The sequence below is a fragment of the Sycon ciliatum genome, chromosome 4 (genome assembly GCF_964019385.1).
Source record: "Sycon ciliatum chromosome 4, ocSycCili1.1, whole genome shotgun sequence".
NCBI lineage: Eukaryota > Metazoa > Porifera > Calcarea > Leucosolenida > Sycettidae > Sycon > Sycon ciliatum.
The window spans coordinates 16,318,970-16,341,734 of record NC_088646.1 but is presented as its reverse complement, the minus strand read 5'-3'; the positions used below and the strand labels follow the sequence as shown (position 1 = coordinate 16,341,734).

The 22,765-nt window shown below is 47.7% G+C and overlaps 1 protein-coding gene across 1 annotated transcript; it reads left to right on the top strand.

Moving 5' to 3' along the window:
- The first annotated feature begins 505 nt into the window (after nt 1–505).
- Nucleotides 506–22,295, top strand: LOC135814701 (histone acetyltransferase KAT6A-like). Its single transcript, XM_065327870.1, has 10 exons — nt 506–1,001; nt 1,162–2,474; nt 8,471–8,635; nt 11,143–11,301; nt 13,112–13,213; nt 15,941–17,137; nt 18,079–18,726; nt 19,758–20,006; nt 20,336–20,611; nt 21,344–22,295. The coding sequence occupies exons 1-10, from the start codon at nt 890–892 to the stop codon at nt 21,647–21,649; spliced, it is 4,527 nt and encodes a 1,508-aa protein (XP_065183942.1). The 5' UTR covers nt 506–889; the 3' UTR covers nt 21,650–22,295.
- The last annotated feature ends 470 nt before the right edge of the window (nt 22,296–22,765 follow it).

Below are 22,765 nucleotides of genomic sequence, written 5' to 3'. Positions count from 1 at the left end.
CCAAGAACGACACACAAGTGCCAAGGTTCGGACAAGTCGAAGATGTCGTGCGGATTGCCTGTAAACCACATCGTGCCCTTCACCTGGCATAGCTAGCCATGTCCAGGCACAAATCACGTGCTGAATGGAGCTTTCTACTGTAGCCAGTGTGGGACCTTTGTCAGCTGAGCCGTCTCCGGAGCTAGCACTCGCACACTGCACACATAGACCAGTGCACCGGCTAGCGGCTGATGATCGCGACCGAACTGCCCTGTCCGATTGGGAGGAGTGCACATCGTTCTCTCGACCGCATGCGGCCGGGCAGGACTGTCAACAGGCCTGGGAATCGCAGATGCTGCTGGACAGCAGTGCAGACAATCAGCTGAAGCTGGGAAGGTCCAGCGGCAGACCTCTCTCCTGCAAAGCTATGCTGGCTACTGCTGATCCGATATCCAGGCGATATTGTGAACCATCATTCTACATTGTCCAAGCCAAGGCTCACATCAACACTACAAGGCTGCATGTGCAGGAAAAATCAAACTCAAAGCCCGCATCAACACTTCAGCACTTGCTTGCTACTTACTAGCCTCGAGGAGGCCCTACTTCAGTGAATCGCAGTCGCCAGGTAAAGTGCAATATTTGTAGGGCAGCTGAAACAGATTCTGCCTCACCTAGGCATCAGGCGGGTAGGAGGGAGTCGGTAAACATTCGCAGTGAAGTCTATTGATATGGGCGTGATGAGGTAGTGGTGTAGGTCGGTGGTTTGTGAATCACTCTCTAGCCGCGCTAGAGTTACTGATGTAATCACACGACTACGTCGACCCTAGCGTTAATCTTTGTAGCATCTTTTCCTTCGCCGGGATCAAATTGTGACCGAATTAGAAGAAAAACACAGGAGAATGACATCCGGATGAACGAGAACGCATCAATACCCAACAATTCCCATCTGGTCAAAGGGTTGGCGAGCAAGGCGAATGGAGAAGCTTCAAACGCTGAGAGAATTGACAGCGATGGGATGACGGGTGAGAAGCTGGTTCATTTGTTTATCCTTTCGCTTTTCCCGAAGTCCGTTTTCATTGCGAATGGAGCACACATTTTGATTTCTTTATCTGGCGTTCCCAGGACTATCAACCTCCATAAAGTAAAGTTCGAATAATTTGTTGTGGCCGTTGTTTTCTCCAGGTAACAATGAAAAGATCAATGCGTCTGTCAAAGGCGAGCAAAGACTTTCCACTGAAATCGAGCCAATGATCTATGGGACAGCGGACGGAGACGAAGACAGTGAAGGCACTGATGAAGAGCCGGGAGAACACCCCGGAGACGCTAAAGTCGCCCAGCATGTCGAGGCCGAAGGACGGCCTATTTCTGACGTGTCCGAGATCAGCCTGACAGTGAAGCTACCGGCATCGGGCAGCCCTGCATCACGAGCTAACAGTGCTCATGCCGACTTTCACGACAATCCCAGGGCCACCACTGACGGAGATGATCGGTTTAGTCGTGGCAAGCACCGGCAGACTCAAAGTGCTGCGTATCGCCAACTGTATCAATCACCATCAGGTCTTCGATCATACAGGAACCTTTCAGAACAACTGGGATCCAGAGATATACACAAGTCCAACTCATCACTCCAGTCTAGTGACATGCCATTGGATTTCGAAGGTGGAACACCTCAAGGCTCTCCTTTCCTGTTCACGAGTCCATCTGGGTCGGCCAATATTGGCCGAAAACGCGCCCAGTCATCCAGCCCAATCTCCATTGACAGTGGCATGGATATGAATAGGTTCATGCAGTCACCAGCTTCACTATCAACCTACATGATGCCGGGTGGCCTGACAGATTCCAGGGGATCACTGGCACCACTGACCCAGACTCCATCACTACAGTCTCCGGTTCATCTTCATCTTGCGCAAGGCCAAAGCCAGTCGCTCGCAGGCTATTCACCCATGAACCGAGCATCTGCTGCTGGTCGACCAGAGAGTCGTCGAGGTAAGACTCTAGAGTCACTTGCAGAGCATGATGCTGATAGTGAGCTGGGCAATGAAGATCCTAAAGACACGAAAACTGTGTCGGCCAGATCGCCTGAGCCCAGCGTGCAAGATGTGGATCAGCAATCCGAGTGCGAGGCAGCCATGTCACATGTGTCGGAAATGAGCCATGCAGATGCCAGGTCTGCTGTTGATGAGACGCAGCAAGAACAACAATCACTCTGCCAGGCAGCTGGGGAAAACAAACAGAGTTTCTCCCAGGGAACATTGGCTCAGCACTCACACATGGGACACAGCTGGAGCAGTGGAGCAAATCTGTCCACCGAGCAGGGAGAAGAAGGGCAAAAACCAGTCAGGCCTGCAAACAAACGACTCAACAGCCAAGAGTCTGCAACAAGTGAAACGCCTGCTGAGGATTTGAGCCCGGAGAAAGAAAGAGGTGAAGGAGATGTGGATACCCCAGAGCCTATCTGCTGCTGGGCAGACTGCAGCAAGCACTTTGCTCAAACGGTAAGCTACCATTATCTTACTTTTTGTTGTCGGAGGGCTCTGCCCTTTCTGTAGATTTGGTCCTGTGTCGAACCCTATGTGTGATTTGGTAGTTTCAAAGTATAGTTGTACAAGATGGTATCAGGTGGTTCAGGTGTGGCAAGAAGATTAACTGTTTGGAAAGGGCTGTATGCCAGGAGACTACTACTGAGCTTATGCCATCAGATGTGTTGTGGTAATGGGTGGCAATGTAGTGGTAGGAGGCCTAAAACAGTATTTTGGGTGGCTTGGCCAAGACAATAGAACTGTTGCAGGACAAATGCAGGGGCAGATCCAGGAGGGGTTCCAGGGGTTCTGTGGAACCCCCCAAATTTCGTAAATGTACTACTGGTAACCATATGCGTGTCCATGTACATGTATCAGCTATTCAGTTTTGACTATACTGGAACCCCCCTGTAGAGATCGTTGGATCCGCCGCTGAAATGATATGGTCAGGTTGCATGTGGCTACTAGAGATTCCTCCGTCCACATCTCCAGTTTCGCACAGCAAGATAGAAGTTTGTATAAAATACCATCGACTCGGGATAAAATGAACACTAATGTGCGGGAGAATTAGCTCTTTATAACAGAAATGCGCTCACACTTTACAAGCAACATGCCATGCCTAGCACGCTGCCTGTAACTGCATGGGTGTACTTGTTTACATACTCCCGAAAAAGATATGGTTTGTTACAAACAAAAGAGTTCGCTACAAGGGGTCAATCCTAGTATGGGTTAAGCCAGGGACAGGGACAGTGGCTCTCTACATCGCGAAATTCGCCACATCCGAGTTTGTTATGGGTTGAGTCGACTGTATATCAAACTATGTCATGATCACCCTTGCTCAACTGTAACTGTGAGTGGCAAAAGACAATACTCTCACTCGCCATTGACCAGGTACATACACGTACGTTTTGGCATCTCACCAGGCATGCAATGGTATCTGAAGTCTCTCACCTGTGTTCTAGTTGTTACCAACTGCTAAGCAACCAGTGTTAAGTGTAAGCTTAGCGAACATCGCCTCTCCTTTTTGCAATAGTTTCAGTCATCAGACGCTTTTCACCAGTCGAAGCACAGCACGCTATGTAGCTGGAGCACTTCACTATCTTCACAGCAACAACAAGGAACAGAAATCAAGAGGCGAATGTAGCACTCAATGTTTCTTCGGCATGAAATGCTAAAATATAATGCTAAAATATAGAAACTACTTTGACCCGTCAATATGAGCGATACCTCGGCCCCTTTCGAATTGTACTAAGTTGTTCTTTCAGAAGTGTGGTGTTCCAGAGTCATAATAATTTATATTGTACGTTTAGCCCTTTGGTTGATGTGAACAAAGAGTATCCATCTACAGTCAAATCTGTCGTAAGCGACCGCCCCTTGGTGCAAGAAAAAGCGGTCTCTTACGGCAGATGGTCTCTTACGGCAGATGTATGATAAATCCGGCATACCGGGCATGCATACCGGTATATGGTTCCATGTACTCAAATCGACGAGAGTAATGTCATTTTTAATATCGTTTTTAATAATTATCATTTTATTGGATATTCAATAGAATATAGGGGTGCCAGGGCCAGTCGATCGCACTTGCAAGACAGCGCATTTTCACACCTTGCAGTTGACAGCGCACTGGCAAGTACGTACAGTTTCGCACCTGACTGAACGTGGGTCGCGGTCGCTTACAGCAGATTTGAATGCAGCCACCGTGCATGAAATCCCGGTCGCTGGTTGCGCACAGCAGATGGTCGCTCTGGACAGATCAATTTGTATGTGATACCGTGGGTGCACGGAAAATCGGTCGCTATTGGTAGATAGTCGCCTACAGCAGAGGTCGCTAACGGCAGATTTGACTGTTTTTCCTGGAGGTTAATCCGAGTTCTGCTCCTCTGGAGCAACAGGACTGAACAAGCAATGCATACCATGATTGCTGTGTTCATTCAACACAGTCACAGGTCTAAAGTAATGACTTAGAGACACACTGTTGGTTGAATGCAAGACAAGAGCAAGGAGTCAAAAATCTAAGATGAATTTTGGCCTTTGGATCCTTCATCCTGTGCAGTCATGGAGGATCATCCCTAGGGTTCCCTGGAAGGGTCGCACTGTATCAAGAAAAAGTAGTAGACTTTTGAAGTAGCTGATGGCAACCAGCCTACTCTGTTACCTGTATGTCGGTCGCGTTTAAACCTGTCATATCAGCACTTGCAGCTAATAGTTGCAGATATAGAAAACAAAGTGTTTTGCTCGCAGGCATCATGAAGGTAGCTGATTGCTGTAGCAATTCAGCCGCAGTTGTGCAATGGCACACAAGGCATGGGTTTGTACATGCATACTTCACGTATGAACAGAGTAGCACGTGCTGCGAAAGCTTCCTAGGATTGTAATTGCAAGGCTCTTAGCTAACCTACAGGCACAGAGACAAAGACGAAAACCCTACACACTCCACGGGTGGCAATAATTGGTTTTGCAACAAGACAAAAGAAGTGCCCGAATTTGCCAGACCATCGGCCGACCAAATTGTTTACCACAAGAAATGAACACAATGCTCAATGTGTAGCAAGCCTGCATATGGCTTTGTTTGTGAAAATAATATAATTATGACATCACAGATTGAATTTCAGTGACTTCACAAGCACTGTTTCAGTGTTGCCATTGTTGGATCAATGCGAATGGCTCAGTCATCCCGGTCTGCAATTTATAACTTTTAAAAGAAGTTCTTGCCTCGGGGCTGATGTTGAGATTCATTTAGGAGTGAGATGTTCTGGACCGTCTGAGAGGATTTAGATGAGAATGTTACTGCCATTGCTAGCACATGGACCCTTGGTAAATGACAGCAAGCAACTCAACTGTGGTAATGCTGCAGGCCTGCGTGGACCGTCATCAGATTGTGATGATCGGTACAGAATGTATGCCTTCTTTTCGCAATCTTCCAATAATCGAGTGTACTGATTGCGAAAGTGTGCATAGTGTTCAGCGCACTGCTGCTGATAACTGCATGGATACATGAATCTCGCATAGGCCTAAGTTATCAGCACCGGGAGACAATGATGTTGTTTATCACCCAGCCACAACAGAGTTCTGCTCCGCTGCAAATGCGAACAATTGAACTGGCCTCCTAGAGCCTCTGTCTCCCTCTCCATTGTAATCGCAGGTGTGTTTGTCAGTTTGTCAGTCTGCCTTGTATCAAAATGATAATAGGGAGGTTTCGCTCTACGCAAGTACTTGGGAAATTCCGTATGCCGCACGCGCCGGGGACCGAGGGCAACTTTCATACGTAAATCTATCTATGGATTTCTGTAGGAAAGCTCTTTCCTACGTTCCCTCCTCCGTTGGACTTTTTGAAATATTATGTTTTTGCATTTTCCGGATTTATACATGGCAGCATTCATTTTAAGCCGCGCGAAACACAAGTATTAGTTCCACAAAACACATGGAAAACACCATGGAGAATGTGGTTTAGTTTCGTGGTGCATGTGATCGGCGCACGCAGCCGACGCCTCTCCAACACAACAAGGCATGCTGGCAGTCATGGAGAAATCACGTGGAGCGAAACCCAACAACATGGATTTTTACGTACTGTATGAAGATTATTTTAAGTTATTTTCATACGTAATTACACAGAGTGAAACCTCCCTAGTATCTTTGCCGCTTTTACGAACAGTTCATACAAGCACTTATGTATACATAATTACTTGTATATGGTGGATATACACGGACATGTACATGTAGAATTACAGATGCTGACATGCTGATGAAAAGTGATTATGATGAGGTGTACAATGTGTACATGTTTGGAAGCAATGTCTACATGGCATAGCAATGTCTACATGGCATAGCACACAGGGTATTGCATTGTAGCATAGCCCAAGGATATTCGCAATCTGCAGGGGTGAATTCACTAGTGCTGTTTAGTCCTGATACTCAGAGCTCAAGGATGTCGGTACCTAACTAGCTACACGTGTAGGTATACTCAGTGTTGGCCTCTGATTCAAAGCATCGCACATTCCTATCTGACTGAAATGCGTTAAGTGCTGCGTCACTGGCTACTCGGGACCTGAGTCAGTGATGTGCCAGCATACACTGAACTGTAATGAGGCAGGGTACAGGGCTTGTCAGCACCCATCTATCTCCACCTCGTGACTCGGGCCTAGCACTAAAATGTAAAATGGCATGGTTTGTCTGCACCAAGGTCTACCTCATGGTGTACAGAGGCTCAGGGCTATAGCAGGACTTGAGAGACTCTTGGAAAGCTCTTCCATTGATTAGGCAGGTAGGGGAGTTGTCAAGCCCATTGTGTCGTGCAGTACCAGAAAACAATGGTAAAGAGCCTACCGTGGTGCAGGGCCAAGTACGTGATTATGTTAAAGGTTGAAGCTGCACACATCTGCCCCTAGCAACGGAGCAGAAGGTGACCTCAGCCTGGAGGCGGACACCATGTGGTGATAACTGAAGATCATTGTGTCCATCAGCAGAGTGTACTAGTGGCTCACCAACACACACTGTCATATTGGTGTGGATGAGGTATCGCAGTGTTCTAGAGAAGTGTTCTGTATGGCACTGAGGTAGCATTCCAGATAAAAATCTAGATGGGGACCCGCTGCCCTCGCGCTCAATTAATATTTCTCCTGCAGCTGCCCACCACCCTGAATCCTATCAAACTTACTTGATAATTCGATTTGCGCCATACATGTTTTCAGTGTGACAAGACTTGTTTGCGAACAGTAGTGCCCGCAGGCACATTCACACGACAGCACTTCACCATCATTCAAGCCTCAATCAGAGTTACTGACGCAGGAATGGGACACGCCGCCGAAAATGGCATGGCATGCTCTCAGGTCTTATTCCTCCTGATCCTAGCTGGCAGGAATGCAGTCTACATGTTGTAGTCCAGTTCAGATCCCCTCCCAACACCACCACCATCACCAACCACCATCACCCCTGTCACATTTAATTATGCTAATACTATGACTACATGACGGTGGACACGGGCTACAACCTGGTATGTGCTGAAAAGCATATGGCACTTAGTGAACAGTGCCACCATGGATTGCCCCAGGCATGTGGAATGGGCCTGACGGGACAAGTGGAAGACAACAAAATTAATGACAACTAAACAACAACTCATAGGCACGAAAGCAAATAGCTCCCCAAGTTACAATCAACGACCTCACAGGTTGTTCCTTTTATGGCTTGTTGACTGGATTGAAGATGTTTCTCATTTAAATGCTACATTCTGAGATCAAACAGAAACCCACCAGGAAGCAATTAAGATCCTTCTTTATCTGATATACATGTATGGCCCAGTAGTACTTTGCTCCTATGCTTGGAGGTTATTGATATACTATGTATACCGGATTAGTCTAGAGAGGAATTTGGGTGGACACACCTATTCTCAGAACATTGCACATCCGAGCCAGTTCCGTTACTTTACAAAATTTTCAGCATTTGGCCATCGTTGGGTTGCTCTTACCTAACGATGGCCAAGTGCCAAAACATTGTAAAGGAACGGAACTAGCTCGGATGTGCAGTGTTCTGGCCAAAGGAACTGTTCAAGCTTATACCGTCTTTCTCGGCAAATGAAGCTAGGAGAAGCCTCCACACTTCTACAGAGTGTGTAGCCTGTTGGAACGATTTCTGTGTGCATACATGTCATGCCCGTCAGTAGGGGTTCAGTGAATCCGGAATAATAGTATCCCGGTGGTTCTCGAAACAACTCAAGCTATGTACCCTTTGTTCGTATTGCTCATGACCTGTGTAGAGGCAAGGCTCTAGCGACGTCGTAAACAGGGACAGGGCGCTTTTTAGCAGGACTATACAACCTGAACAACATGCAGGTTCCACTCAACGGAGAGCGGGATCCTTTCGGATTCTGCCGCAGGGTTGTTGCTGCCTATTGATGGATCCCCACATAGTCATTCCTGTTTTGTGCCCTGACTTACATTGCTGTACATTGTGTGTGGCTACTGAAACATCCACTGCAGGAGGACCTGGTTACACATGTCAATAGTGTGCACATCGAAGGGCAGAAGAAGGAGATTATCTGTTGGTGGGCAGACTGCCAACGCCAGCAGAAGCCGTTCAAAGCGCAGTACATGCTGGTGGTGCACATGAGACGACACACCGGCGAAAGACCACATGTTTGCCACGTAAGTGAAATCCAGGCCAGTACAGTCAATTCCGCACACTTTGATGCCGGCCTGGCCAATCCAGTTCACTATGATCTCCATCAAGCTAACCCACTAAATACACTTGCACTGCAGCCATAGCAACCATCACATGATACTGCCACCACAGAGATGTGGCAAGGTATTTAGGTCAGTACGGCCAGCCATTGTAGGAGCCAGTCCGGTAGACCCTCCCTTAACATCTTCAACTTGAAATGTAGACCCAAAATCACTGTGTTTCATTAATTCACGCAGTGCCTGGGGTGATTGCCTGATAGGTGGTACAGGCGAAACCTTTGTGACTGTAGCGTGTGCCACGCCCCTGCATCTGATTAGCCTCTATGACTTTTAATTGAAACCATTACCGCCATAAGAGACAACAGCTGTTTTGAGAGGTCACTCATCCGTCTAGGGTCCCTCAACCCAAACACTCAAACAGGGTCACTGTGCTGCATGCACAGGCCAGAAAATTTGGTGAAAAATTCAAGTGACGTACGCAGCGAAGAGACCGGCTTGTTTGAGTCTTTGATATGAGGGACCTTAAAGTGTAAATGACTGCAAGAGAGTCTGCGAGTACTTAGACAAGTTTACACTCATCCCTTTCTCAATTATACCGGCATGCCTCAAAATCTATGCCGCTGAGCTGCCAGTGTGTAAAGACCAACTAACTCTAAAGACTACTCTCCTGTGTACAATGGAGTGCTGTTGGTCACACGATCAACAGGTCTGATTTTACTTGCACTAACTTGCATATCATAATATTACTTCCTTCCTCAAACCAGACTGATCAGGTTTCCATTATTCTCACACATCCTACTAATTGGTCAATTCGTATTTCTTAATTCCTTAGCCTTCTCCTGGGCATCAGGTTGCAATAATGGCATTTCCCGTGCCAAGGACACCACTGTATAACCCCACTCACTCTTGTCCTCCTGGCTTAGCCACACTCCAGACTGAACTGTGTTCAGGACGAATCGAGCACTCGGATGCAATACTGGAACAGACCCTGCCGAATTTTGTTCTGCATTAGAGCATCCATGCAGGTCCCTTCATCCCATTCTTCTAACTTCCATTCCCTGGATCACCACTCTTACTTCCTGTCATAAACCGTTTACCAGTGGTTACATGCCCTGAGCTCACCACTATACATGGAACGTAGCTGCAATTTCTGTTCAGGCTACTCATGTAAACGTTTCTTGTAGTGAGTTCCATCAGCCTAGCCAGGACAATCTAGTGGTCTTAACCAGGCTGATGGAATGCACTACAGTCGACACCTTAGCATACATAGCACAAAATATGCCTCTTCCCTCTCTTCTACCTTATCTATCCTTTGCCTTCAGTAGCGTACCTGGGGGGGGGGGGGGGGGGGTGCTTTGGGTGCTCAAGCACCCCTCAAATGTCCCGACCTAGGCCCGCTTCATACACCCGTGCCACTAAACGCACCATAGCTATGCAACCGATGGTCAGATTTACGCAAAAGATGGCTCAATGGGAAGGTCTTGGGTGAGGCAATCCACTGAAATGTGATTGAATTTGATATTAAAAGGAACTATAATTGTGCCCAGACTCTGAAAGAAGAAAGCTATTGGAGATATCATGAAGCTGACTCTTTCCCATAAACACATTTTTGGCAGCATTACTTTTAAGGAAAAATCATAACTTAAAGGTTGTGATTTTTCCAAGTGAAATATGATGTTGCTTTCCACTCACTGTCTATGTCACTATGGATAGCTGACCATTATAATTATTATATGACGTCCATGTATGATGACAGGGTCAAGGGCCCTTGAGTTCCTAAAAAATGCTTTAGTTTCTACAGTGGCTTCCAAAGGGGGCGCTGCCCCTCCTCCCCCCCCCCCCCTCAGCCGGTGGCCAGCCCAGACCCCGTTTCTGCTTTCTACCAACAGAAAAGTGGCAGCCTTCTACTATGTATGCGAAACTATGACCGTACATTGTAATTGCTTCCTCGATTACTGGCTCTATACCAGAAATTGTACTGGCAATTTTGCCTCCTTGCCCTTTCAATTGGTACAGTCTTGTTATTTCACTTCAAAGTACAATAGCTTTTTAATATTTTGTAAGAGAACTGTACTCTTGGATCTACATGACTGTATCTTTGCAGTCAGTACATTTGTCCTGCAAAGGGAGGGGTATGCTTGGGATTGGGCACTTCAAGGCCTAAGTGTTGCTCAATCCTACAGAATCAGCCCCACACTTTCCCTCGCAAATAGCGCGCTGAAACTGACCGATATCAAACGGGGATTAGTACAGTATTGTACTACTCCCGGATATCAACCATCCATACGTCGTATGCACAGGGATAACGAATTCAGTCATCTGAAAAGAAACAAAGCTGGAGCACCCCCCCCCCCCCCCCCCTCTTGCGAAATAAGACAACCATCATCATCATACACAACATGATGTTGCAATACGGCAGGCCTGCCGCTTACATTTGTGTACGTTCATCTTCTCTGTGACTCGGCTTGCAGCACGAAGGTTGCAACAAGGCATACTCGCGATTGGAGAATCTGAAAACACACATGAGATCGCACAGCGGAGAGCGGCCTTACCTCTGTCAGTACTGCCAGAAAAGCTTCACCAATGCGTCGGACAGGGCCAAGCATCAGAACCGAACACACTCCAGTGATGTAAGTCAAAATCTTCCACACCTGGTTTGAAGCGGTAGAAGTGTGCATGGCAGTGCAATTCGTATGTGGCACATTCTCCCATTCAGCAGATTAAACAGTCCTCTTTCATTACAATAGTAGCGGCGGGGTACTTACGCCAGCACAGTGCCACTGATACACGTAGTAGAGTCAAGCGAGTGAATGCAACGCTGGGAGCTTTGCCGCCCTAGTTTTGTGAGCACTGGGGTGTTGACTGGTGCAGGGCGCACGCTCGATTCACGCCATCGGATTGCATTGAGCAGAGTTGTATGTGCGTAGGGTGAGTCGGAGAGAAGCCCAGCCTCAGCCAACTGCGTGGTGTACATTAAGTACATGGACTGTCCTGCACAAAACCTAGCTGTTATACAGACTTATTTTGAATTCAATCCTGATCTTGAAAACAGGCATTTGAAGACATAGCTTGGATTTCCTGTCAACCGTATTCTCTGGAACTTTTAAAAGGCAAAGTGGAGCACTATGTCCCCTCCTCTCTTTTGGCCAAACTCGTGGACCACCCAAAGTGTGCTTGATGTAATACGTTGTATAATCAAGGTAATACAATCATTGGGAACCCGGGACTTTGAGTCCAACACAATGCACCCGGTGTGTGCACCGTACCAAGCTACGCAGTCTGAAATGCAGTGGTCCTGGTTCAATTGAAGCATAACCCTCTCGTAAATGTGCAAAAGGACACTACAGGCCGCTACATATGCAACTTTGCACAGCATGGGAAGGTGGGAAGTAGTCTCAACAACAGGTGCCTTTTACCCTTTCATGCTATGCATGTCTACCATCATGCTACTACTATGATGCATGTCTACCATCATGCTATGCATGCCTACCATCATGCTTGCATGTCTACCCATCATGCTATGTATGTCTACCATCATGCTTGCATGTCTACCATCATGCTATGCATGTCTACCATCATGCTTGCATGTCTACCCATCATGCATGCAACAATGTACAAGTACACTGCAGCCACCCCGTTGTACTCATAGTAGTGGTGAAACGAATATTCGAACATTCGTTTGGTTCGTCACATTCGAATATTCGTTAAGTCACATTCGAGTATTCGTGACATCATTTCGAATGCAGTGCACGTACATACCGTAAAGTATCGTTGATCCGCCCCCTCTCTAATTCCCGCCCCCTGTCGATTTTCTACCTGTGAAGCGATTTCGCCGTATACAACGATGTTGAACCGACAATTGCACTGCTGTACACAAAACGTGCCATTCCAGGATGAAAATGTGCACAATTCAGCACATCGAGTCTGATCCTCCACGTTGTTGTACATCGTACTGCACTTGACGGCCTTGATCTAATTCCCGCCCCCTGCCAAAAACCCAGCTGGGAAGCGACATGGCGTGGGGGGGGGGGGTCAACGGTACTTTACGGTACATGCACACCGAACACAGTACAGTGCAGTGCGTACAGCCTGCCTGTGACATTGTACTGCATGTTTGCACATGTATGTGCATACTGGACTGCCAATGTTGCACATAACATGTATGAACTTCGAAGTAGCCTTCTGTGGCAATGCATTTTATGTGGCACAACCGTTTGTCATGCCTAATATTAATAATGGCAATATCCATCAAATGACTGAGAGGAGGGCATGTGATGTCATCTGTGTTACCAAAAGAATAATCGTATGTTCGTTCGTTAAGCCAAAGAATATTCGGCTACTGGGTTTTGATATTCGCTTCACCACTAAGTCATAGTCCAAACTTCTCACTGGTGTGCCTGTGTCCATTTGTGTCCATGTGTGTCCATGTGTACCTCTCAGAAACCCTATCGCTGTCCGAATGAGGGCTGCATAAAGGCCTACACCGATCCAAGTTCACTGAGAAAGCACCGGAAGAACTGCGTGCAGGGCACAATCAAGAAGGTATGTGGCATTCTCTTGATTGTTGCCGGACAAGCCTTCTCATGTTCACAGTTAGTCACCAAGGAGGTCATCATCCTTAGCCTGTATTCATTGTATGCAGAGATGATCCAACTGACTCACATCACAGTTCACACAAGTTCACATGATAGACAAACCAGTACTTCAGTACTTGCGATGTCATTCCACACCTCAACATCAACGGTCAGTGGCGTGCACCGAGTCTTGAAAGGGGGGTTTCTAGAGTTTGTATTTTTTTCTGGAGACCCACTTTATGTATTTGTGCACATGCGCATCCCCGAACATCCCCTCGGAGATAACGACGAGGGCTAGGGAGGAGGCTAGGGGGGGGGGGACTCAAGATCAGGGGTGCAGGGCACCAATGAACACTGGTGCTGATCAGATGCGGGGCTCGTCCGACTGCTATCATCAGATCATGCCGGCACAAACGCGTCTGAGAGGGCACCAGGTGCAGGGGTAGAAAGGACAGAAATAAGAGTAACGAGGAATGGAGGGAGGGGACGATGTTACATGGAAATGTTGGTACATGTATAACCGGTAGCAGGATAAAACGGGTACGGGTTACCTTTTACATACCAGCACTTCAAAACGTATTTGCAAAGAGGGTGCAACAGACTAAGTCAATGTACTCATATACATGTTTGTCATATTGAACCGGCCGTAAAAGTTTGATAGGCCTAGCCGCCCAGGCTACATGTACATGTATACAATGTACACTACAGTCTATAACTTATAACTGTATAACACTATGTCTATGGTACTTCACTAGTCCACTCCATGCAGGCATGTTTGTTTCATCAAAACACTGCTTACATTCGACGTATCTTTCTTTCTGTTCTTATGACGAAGTTTTCGGTATGTATTGGCAATGTTCCACATGATTTCAATAAAGAGTTATGGACCTTGCTTCGATGGAAGCTCGCGGGAGAAAAGCGAAGCCCCGCATCCTTGAGTCGCGGCCGGAGCAGCGCTTCGTTCTGAAGCAGCGCAAGTGGATCATGGACGCACATTCGTACGTCTTCCAGTCAACAACGTTTTTGACGAACATCTCTGCTGCGCACATGAGCGAGAACGAAAGGCTGTCATCTTGATTTGAGTCAACAGTTTGGAAGGAGATATCGTCAATCATATCCTTGAACTGACTTGCATCGCGCGTGCTTGACTCAAATTTCGAGACAAAACGGGTTTCTTGAACGTCATCGCCAATCCAGGAGCGAACCAGAGCTAGAGATCGATCTCTCTGTGGCTACTCTCTACTGAAGAAAGAGAGAATAATGTATTTTGAACTGCATGCAAAGCAACCGACGCGTATTCAGGATAAAACTCCAGTACGAGCGTAGGCACGCTTTTCCTTTGGCAAGATTGCCCGAAAAAAAGTGGTTTCCAGACACCAAACAACTCATACGGTGCACGCGCCTGATGGTGATGGTGATGATGATGGTGATGGTGATGATGATGATGATGATGTGACTGACTAACGTTACAATCTATAGATGGCCAGGTAGCATGCTAACTAAAGGATGCTGCTGAACAAGACTTCGCTATTTTTTTGCGGCGTTCAGGCTGCACTATTATTTTGGAGACAATTGGCCTAATTCCACCCTGTCATCGTGCTTTATGCACGGGCCATGCCCCATGTAGCTAAAACATGCATGGGTATTCCAGAGTATTAGCCACAAAGGAGACAAAGCCCCCCCCCCCCCCCCGTCGGGTCCAAAATTCGTAATTGTGTTGACATGCAGAGTGTAAGCCGTACACTAGACTGTGAGTGTTTCGGCCATCCGAACTCAACACTCCACTTCAACAAGATCAGGTCAAATGGATGAAGAATGTATAGGTTACGGTACCTATGACATCACTAGTTCAAAACTGAAATGCCACTTGAGAAGCATGACTGAAGTTCTAATAAAAGTTTCTTGGTTTGCGTTTCACTCAAACCCGACAGCAGGTAGAAGCTTTGCTGTAGTGCAAGGATTGATTGCCGGACACGGATCATAGTCAAATGACACCATGCATACAGTATATGCATGGAATGCTGGTCGATTCACACGCAACATTCGGAGTCTACGCCGCAGGGGCAAACGGTTCATATACGATTTGAAATCGAGAAAATTGGGTATAAACTGAAATGCAATATTTGGTGTCCAAAAACGGTGTGTGCTTAGACAAGAGCATGACTAGCGGCTCAGAAAACACTGTGGGGCACACATATCCGGTGATTACTCTACCACACATCCATGGCGACTTGGAGGCAACTGAGCAACCACTTCTCCTGTGTGTGTGTGTGTGTGTGTGTGTGTGTGTGTGTGTGTGTGTGTGTGTGTGTGTGTGTGTGTGTGTGTGTGTGTGTGTGTGTGTGTGTGTGTGTGTGTGTGTGGGTGGGTGTGTGCGTGCGCGTGTGCATGTGTATGTGCGTGCATACGTGTGTTTGTGTCTGTGTGTGTGTGTGGTGTGTCAGGTGTGCATTGGGGGGGGTCGATTCACATGGCTTCGCCAGTTGTGTGGATTAGACAGTTATCTGGCGCTTGTCTTGATCTGTTTCAATCAGAATCAGATCCGCTATCATTGCTATAAAGAGAAAATCTGTGGGTGCACATCCAGTGCATTTGCAGATTTGCGTGCTTCTCTTGCGACGGGCGTTTACATGGTACATGGTACATGGTGTGTGTGTGTGTGTGTGTGTGTGTGTGTGTGTTTGTTTGTTTTCAGCGCCACGAGGAAGAGAATCAAGACACAGGCAGCTCACAGAGGATTCTACCCGACTTGGCTGAAGGTCAACCGGGCCAGGACAAGGTGCATGGTGATTTGGAGTCATCCCATCTATCCTCCAAGGTCACTACCACGAGTAGTGGCAAGAGTGATAAGGGTGGTGCTGCCCGCCAACACAGACACTCCAGGGGCAGGTCAAGTTCAGATACGTCAGCAACAGATGCTACTCCAACTCACAGACCAGTGCCCAATGGGAAACCTGCACCTCAATCAGCAGCTGCGGCATCAGAAGCAGCGACAACAGCAGCAGCAAAGGAGGCCAATTATTCTCCAGCTAATACCAACACAGCAATGCAACAAGACTACAATGCAATCCATGGCAGCAGACCTCCAAACACCAAACTGGAAAGAAACTATGAAGACAGTCAACAGCAGGCTATGAATGGCAGCCTACAAGCCATGCAAGCCATGCATTACCTCAAACACACAAACCAGCACCAGCATAATCTTCAACAACAACCACCTCCACCACCACAACAACAACAGCAACCACCACCACCACAACAGCTGCAACTGGTTCACCCAAACGGAGAGGCCGGTCGGTTGATAGTAGCAAGCGACGGCGGCATACCGACCGGCCATATACCCCACCACCAGTCAACAACTATGATGAAAACAGTAGCAGCAACAGCAGCAGCAACAGCAACAGAACTCACCGCAGCAAGCACAAGAAATACAACACTTGCGCTGCAGCAGCAGCAGCAGCATCACCCCCAGCAACACTACATCTACCCGCAATACAACCCCAGGCACACACAGCAACAGCAGCTCCCACACTATGCTACATCCCTGTCTCACCCTACAAATTCCCTGCAATCCCTGCCGCCGTCCACTATCGAAGCCAACTACCAACATTACCGCACTCGTCACCAACCGCAGCAGCAGCAACAACAACCCAGTACACCCATGTCGCAGCAGCAAACTACACAGCTCATGAGTATGTTTCACCCGGCGGTGGCGGAGGGGGTCAACCAACACAGCGCTTCATACCCACCGCTGCAGTCGGCGGCGCCGTCAGCACTGTCACCGCACCACCACCAGCATCTCCAGCTGCTGCCGCCGCAGCAGCAGCAGCAGCACCAGCTCCAGTCCACTACTATCCCTGGTACGGAAATGCACTACAGCCAGCAACCATTGGTAAGACCAGGATGTATGCTATCCTCGGGGTGCGCAGACTTCACTGTAGTCACCATGTCTGCCAGTAGCGCGGCATAAGCCATAGTGCATTTCAAGCATATAGATGCATAAGCCATAGTGCATTTCAAGCATATAGATGCATTAAACTGCACAAGAGTTCTGCACAGACTTAGTGTCAACAAATCTAAATAGAAGAAGTATGGCCTAGCATCAAGGTAACGAAATCCGTATTATTATGGTTGTGTTATCTAATGGGTACTGAGTCGAACGGTATTGACCCGAGGAGGCTACAAACCTCCGTCTACCATATTATTACGATCTCGAATTCACACACTCCCTCAGGAATTGAAAGCGGTCAGTTGTATTCCCAACTCAACAGCCACCTATACAGGTACATACTCGTATCGCCGGAGTGCAAATGGCCGATGATCAGGGGATGTTTTGTAGTTGCACTCTTGGAAGGCCGTTCATTTGATGCAGAACCCAGAAGATTAAACCTCCAAATTTTGATTTGAGTGAGACTGTCCACAATCCCCTTGCAAATCACCTAAATGTCTGCATGTTGTGAAAGCCACTACACAAATAACTGTCATTAGCCCGAATGACAACCTGACATGCAGTATACAAAGCATACAGATATCTATCCAGTCATGTACTTTGTTGACCATGATGATTCCAATTTTATTTTTGGTCTGAAGTCGCTACTGCGGACTATGCTTCAAGATGGTGGTCGGTACAAAGGGAGTAAACAATGTTCAGTCACTAGCTCCTCTGGTCCTTTACCATGCATGACTAGTTGATATCGTGCAGCTAAAAGGAACACTTGAAAGGGTTGCAGTTCTATGTGTACTTGGCTATGACGGAAGACTCAGCAGTTCTATGTGCACTTGGCTATGGCGGAGGACTCAGATTTCTTCTTTTCTTGTCTATAATCTCTGCAGCTGGACCTCAATTCACTCAATTACAACTCATTACACCCTCAGTCCCTGGAAGCATTACAATTCGACAAGGAGCTGCTATCGGCGGCCAGCCAATACAGCTCCCCTCTCCTGCCGCCACCGGGGTGTTTCCTGCAGCAGCAGCAGCAGCACTTACAGCAGTCACAGCAGTCCAACCCAGTGGGGGCCCTGTCTATGGGACACTTCCCACGTGCCACTGGCCTGCAAAGGAGCAATAGCGACACGAGCATGCCGGGCGAGGCCGATGACTTGCTCTCACGGCATGGCCGCCTCAGTCACCGCAGTAGCCTGGACTACGGCAGCGACATCAGTCGCAGAAGCAGCGATCCCAGTATCCTGACGCCGTACCTGAACAACAGTCGCCGTTCCAGTACCAGTAGTGTTTACTCTAGCGCAGCGCCGACCAGTAGCCTGGACGCCAAACCAGCGGACATGTCACTGATCTGTGCCCTTAACCAGCAACTGGCCGTTGGAGAGACGCGACTCTTGCCATCAACATCGCTGTCAGGTGATGATACCGCGATGAAGCAAGCACACAATGCAGTAACACTACCACCGCTCCAGCAGAACTCCTCCATAATGCGACAACCAACCCTCAACCACCCAACCAACGAGGACTTCTTCAAAACGGTACTAATCTTTTGAACTTAAGCAGCATTCTGAATGCATTTCGACAAAATCCATACACTATAGCTGACTCGGATGCTTGCGTCATCACGGAGCGTTTGCTGTTCATTTACAAATTCTTCTTCATCCCCAAACATTTTCTGAATACATGTATGTGATATGCATGAGAACATCACGAATCCTTTCAATACATAATGTACATAACAGAATATGGCACGAAAGCAAGCCCTTAGCGCTCACCAAAAATCGATGCTCCCGTCGAAACGCTGTGATGAAATTAGAATTAGAGTTCTAATGCATGTTGTCGGTAAAATGCACACCATGCTGTTTGAGAGTTGAATAGTGTGGATATTCCGAAATGCATATTATGATTTCTAGATGTGCAACTGATAAACTTTAGTCTCGCTGAGCAAATGAGGGTTAGTATTCCTTGGGATCAGGAATCACTGCTGCACTGTTGTACAAACTTCTTGGACTTTAGACTCTGGCCACTAAAGCTGACCATTGAAAAACCGGCTGGTTTAGAAATAGTTACAGATTTCCCACTAAAATTCCCCATTCAACAGCATCAGTCGTGCCAAGTAAAGGCAGTCACTATTTCCCAACATACGGGATAACAACATTCTGTTGTCCCAACTCCCTGAAACTGCATTGATCTTCGGTGCATAATGTAACAAAATAATAATGATGCGGCTATGGTGGTACAATGAGTGCCACTCATGATGATGACATGTTACACAAGAGACGATAAAGATACAACGGCTTTTGACGTGGGGTGCCGTCGGCAGGCAAGCACACATAACACCACCTTGATGAAGTGCATGCTTGTGACCTGTGTGCGTCCATGTGTGTACATGATGGCCTGCATGCGTGCATGCATGTGTGTGCGTGTATGTGTGTGTGTGTGTGTATGTGTGTGTGTGTATGTGTGTGTGTGTGTGTGTGTGTGTGTGTGTGTGTGTGTGTGCGCGCGTGTGTACGTGTGTGTATGCGAATGTGGCTATTGTATCCTTATGCTTGATTCTTTTCCGCAGGTAAGTGCCGGCATACATGACCCTCTGAGAGACTTGCCCTACTCGTCAGCAGGCAATGACACCGCCGCCGGTAACTTTCTGGACCGAGGTAGCAGCAACGAGGCAGAGGCAGCAGCAGCACTCGCAGGCTTCTCGGGCATGCTAGCACCAGACCTGAGCGATGCTCTGCCACAGGAGCTTCACTTCATGTCCATTGCAGCTGAGCTAGCATTGCCGCAGGGAGCGGCGCAGTCATCTCCGCAGCAACGGGTAAGATGAGGTCTTAGTGGCACGGGCTAATCAAATGCGATTGCCCACTCAAGTATCATTGTATTCTCCAGCTGAATTGGCCATTCAAACCATGGGGATTCGAAAAGGAGGAGTTTGGGTTCTTACAGATGTCACAGTTGTGTCTTGCACAAGTTGTAGCTTCTAACCAATACCAGTAATTATTTGGAATACAATTGTACTTTGACTTGCACCCGGTGTTGTGGTGATTATTTATGTCTGCATTCCTGATACTCTTTATAGCTAAACATTCTAACCAATAGTAAGATCATCTTCAAGGATGCAATGTGGCTGTGTGCTCACTGCTCTAGGTGCTAAACACAGAGAGGTCACTAGCTGACAACAGTCATCATCAAGCCGGTATCCAACCCAGCACGTCTCACCCCGGCACGCACGGCCAGCCACTTCGACTCACTGATCCGCAACAATCATCACTCCATACCACCACCACGGCGGCGGCATCAGTCAGTCCGGGGGTGCCTGGGCAGGCAATGTCGACATGCAGCGCAACAAGTCCGCAGAGCTGTGACCAGGCTGCGTTTCTGGATGATAATCAGTCCTTGCTGTCCAGTCCTGCTTCCACCCAGGTAAGTGTAGAATGTCATCGGAACGGCTTGTGTTGCATAACCAGCGGTGGCTGTTAGTAAGTAGGCCGGCAGCAGCCTTTGGTCTTGGACAGCACATGTCAACGTGGGCCAGGGTTGGCCTGGTGCTTGGAGTATGTTACGTATCCCACAGGATAATGTTGGTACTCCAGTAAAGCCATCAGGATGCCATGCTGTGCACATCCACAATCATGGCAATGGTCTAGCTAGGATATACCGCGGGCTTACTTGACGATGATCTAGCTGTGGGTGTTCCTTGGTGACATCACGGGTCACAAAACACTATGGATTTCACTGGAAACATGTTACATCACCTGTCACTCATTAAACATGTGACTTACTACTCATTACTCCTCACCTGACTCAGTCATTTCATTATCATGTGATCAGCCATGCCATGTGATCAGTCACGTCATGTGATCAGTCACGTCATGTGATCAGTCATGTGACCAAGACACCCTCTCTATAATGGTCACGGGCAGAAGCTGTGATCTTTCATGATTTTCACATCATTCTTACCAGGCAGATGCTTTAAGTCCAGGCCAGGATTCCCTGGCAATGGGGCAGGAAGCTCATCACCACTTTGGCCACTTCAATGCAGTAATTCAAGTGATCTTTCCTGCTTCAAAGTAAGAGTATCAGGCTATATAATGTTACACATGTGTGTATGTGCAAAGATTATGACGATTTTTGCCTCTCATGCTTTCCCTCTAGGTGACCAGTGTTGATGGTAATGCAATGGAACAAGCTCATTACGCCATAGGATCACCAACAACACTTAGTTACTCCACAGCACAGAGCCAAGCATCCCAGCAAGCACTGCAAACTCAATCACAGCACCACCGCAGATCACTCACTACAGATGCTTCGCCGCCGACTCATGTGTCCATGCCTGGCCCGATTGGCCCGATCGGGTACAATAATGTGTGCATATCTGCAGCAGCTGCAACGGCTGCCGCTCTCTTGGCTGCCGACGTGCCGGCGATCGAGCAAATGGTGGACACCGAGATGCGCCTGTAGTGCAACTGGTGGACTTCGAGATGCTCTTGTAGTGCCGCTACAACCCCCGTGGAATACCTCTATGATCCCTGCCATTTACCATCACTGAGGGTCTCTTCTTGTGAGGAAATACTACTAGTTGGCAAGTAGTCACATGCCTGCCTCTACACTCCCATTCAAGGCTGGTACCACCTATGTATGTAGCACCTGTACAGGCTACCTGAAGTAACCGTACCTCGGCAAATGGCCGTCATGGAACTCAACATGATGGTTACTCTTAGCACACTTAGATCTACCCAGTTGTTTCTGGGGCTCAATTTGCTCCTTCCTTTGTTTCCTCATCCTATTCTATAATTATGCTACTAGTATTTCATACCGGTAAGAATGGAGAAAGATGGGGCAAGCTTATTGAAGTGGTGCTCTCGTGGACGAGGACATCGCCCGTATCACCAGTTGCCGATCTTAGTGATATGTTTCATACATTCCAACCGTGAACCATGTTTGTTTGAAAGACTATCTGACTGACAAATAATGCCATATTTAAAATGTACTAGAAGCCAGATTCGATATGAGAAACCTACTGATTTCCAATTGAACGACTCAATATTCCTGAGATGCTCGGCTATAGCACTCTTGGTGTCCTTCGCCATCAGACTGTGTTCAGCAAGTGTACTTGACTAGAATGTTGGTGTTAGCGACGGCTAGGCCTGGCCTGCCTGACTGCATGGCTGTATGTTGGCCGGCACAAGGCATGCGTGAAACGCAATGTACAGCTGAGCCCGAGATCCATGAACTACACCCACACTACAGGTGCTTCCTCCCACAATCATCATAATAATTATTATCTTTGTCGATGATTGTGCCTGAGTTCGACGGGTCATGCCCGAGTGTGGATACACTGGAGTAATAGGATGTTCTTAACGCACAACTCGGCCTGTGTGTATACTCTGATACAATGACGACTGCTGCTTATACTCCTGACCCAGTGACCCAATAGCATTGTGGGTGACGAGTCACCTTCCGAGAGAAACCAGCTGTCTTCTAACACTATCACTCCCCGCCAGCATCTCACTACTCGGTCTAGGATGCTAGAACATAGCACGAGCCAATGCAGCACCTCCTTTCAACAATCTGCTG

Bases quoted from the DNA above. Each gene is read 5' to 3' on its own strand.
- LOC135814701 (XM_065327870.1), top strand. From the start codon at position 890: ATGAACGAGAACGCATCAATACCCAACAATTCCCATCTGGTCAAAGGG. The intron at 18,727-19,757 runs GTACTAATCTTT...TCTTTTCCGCAG, and splicing joins ACGAGGACTTCTTCAAAACG to GTAAGTGCCGGCATACATGA. The intron at 20,612-21,343 runs GTAAGTGTAGAA...CTTTCCCTCTAG, and splicing joins CCAGTCCTGCTTCCACCCAG to GTGACCAGTGTTGATGGTAA.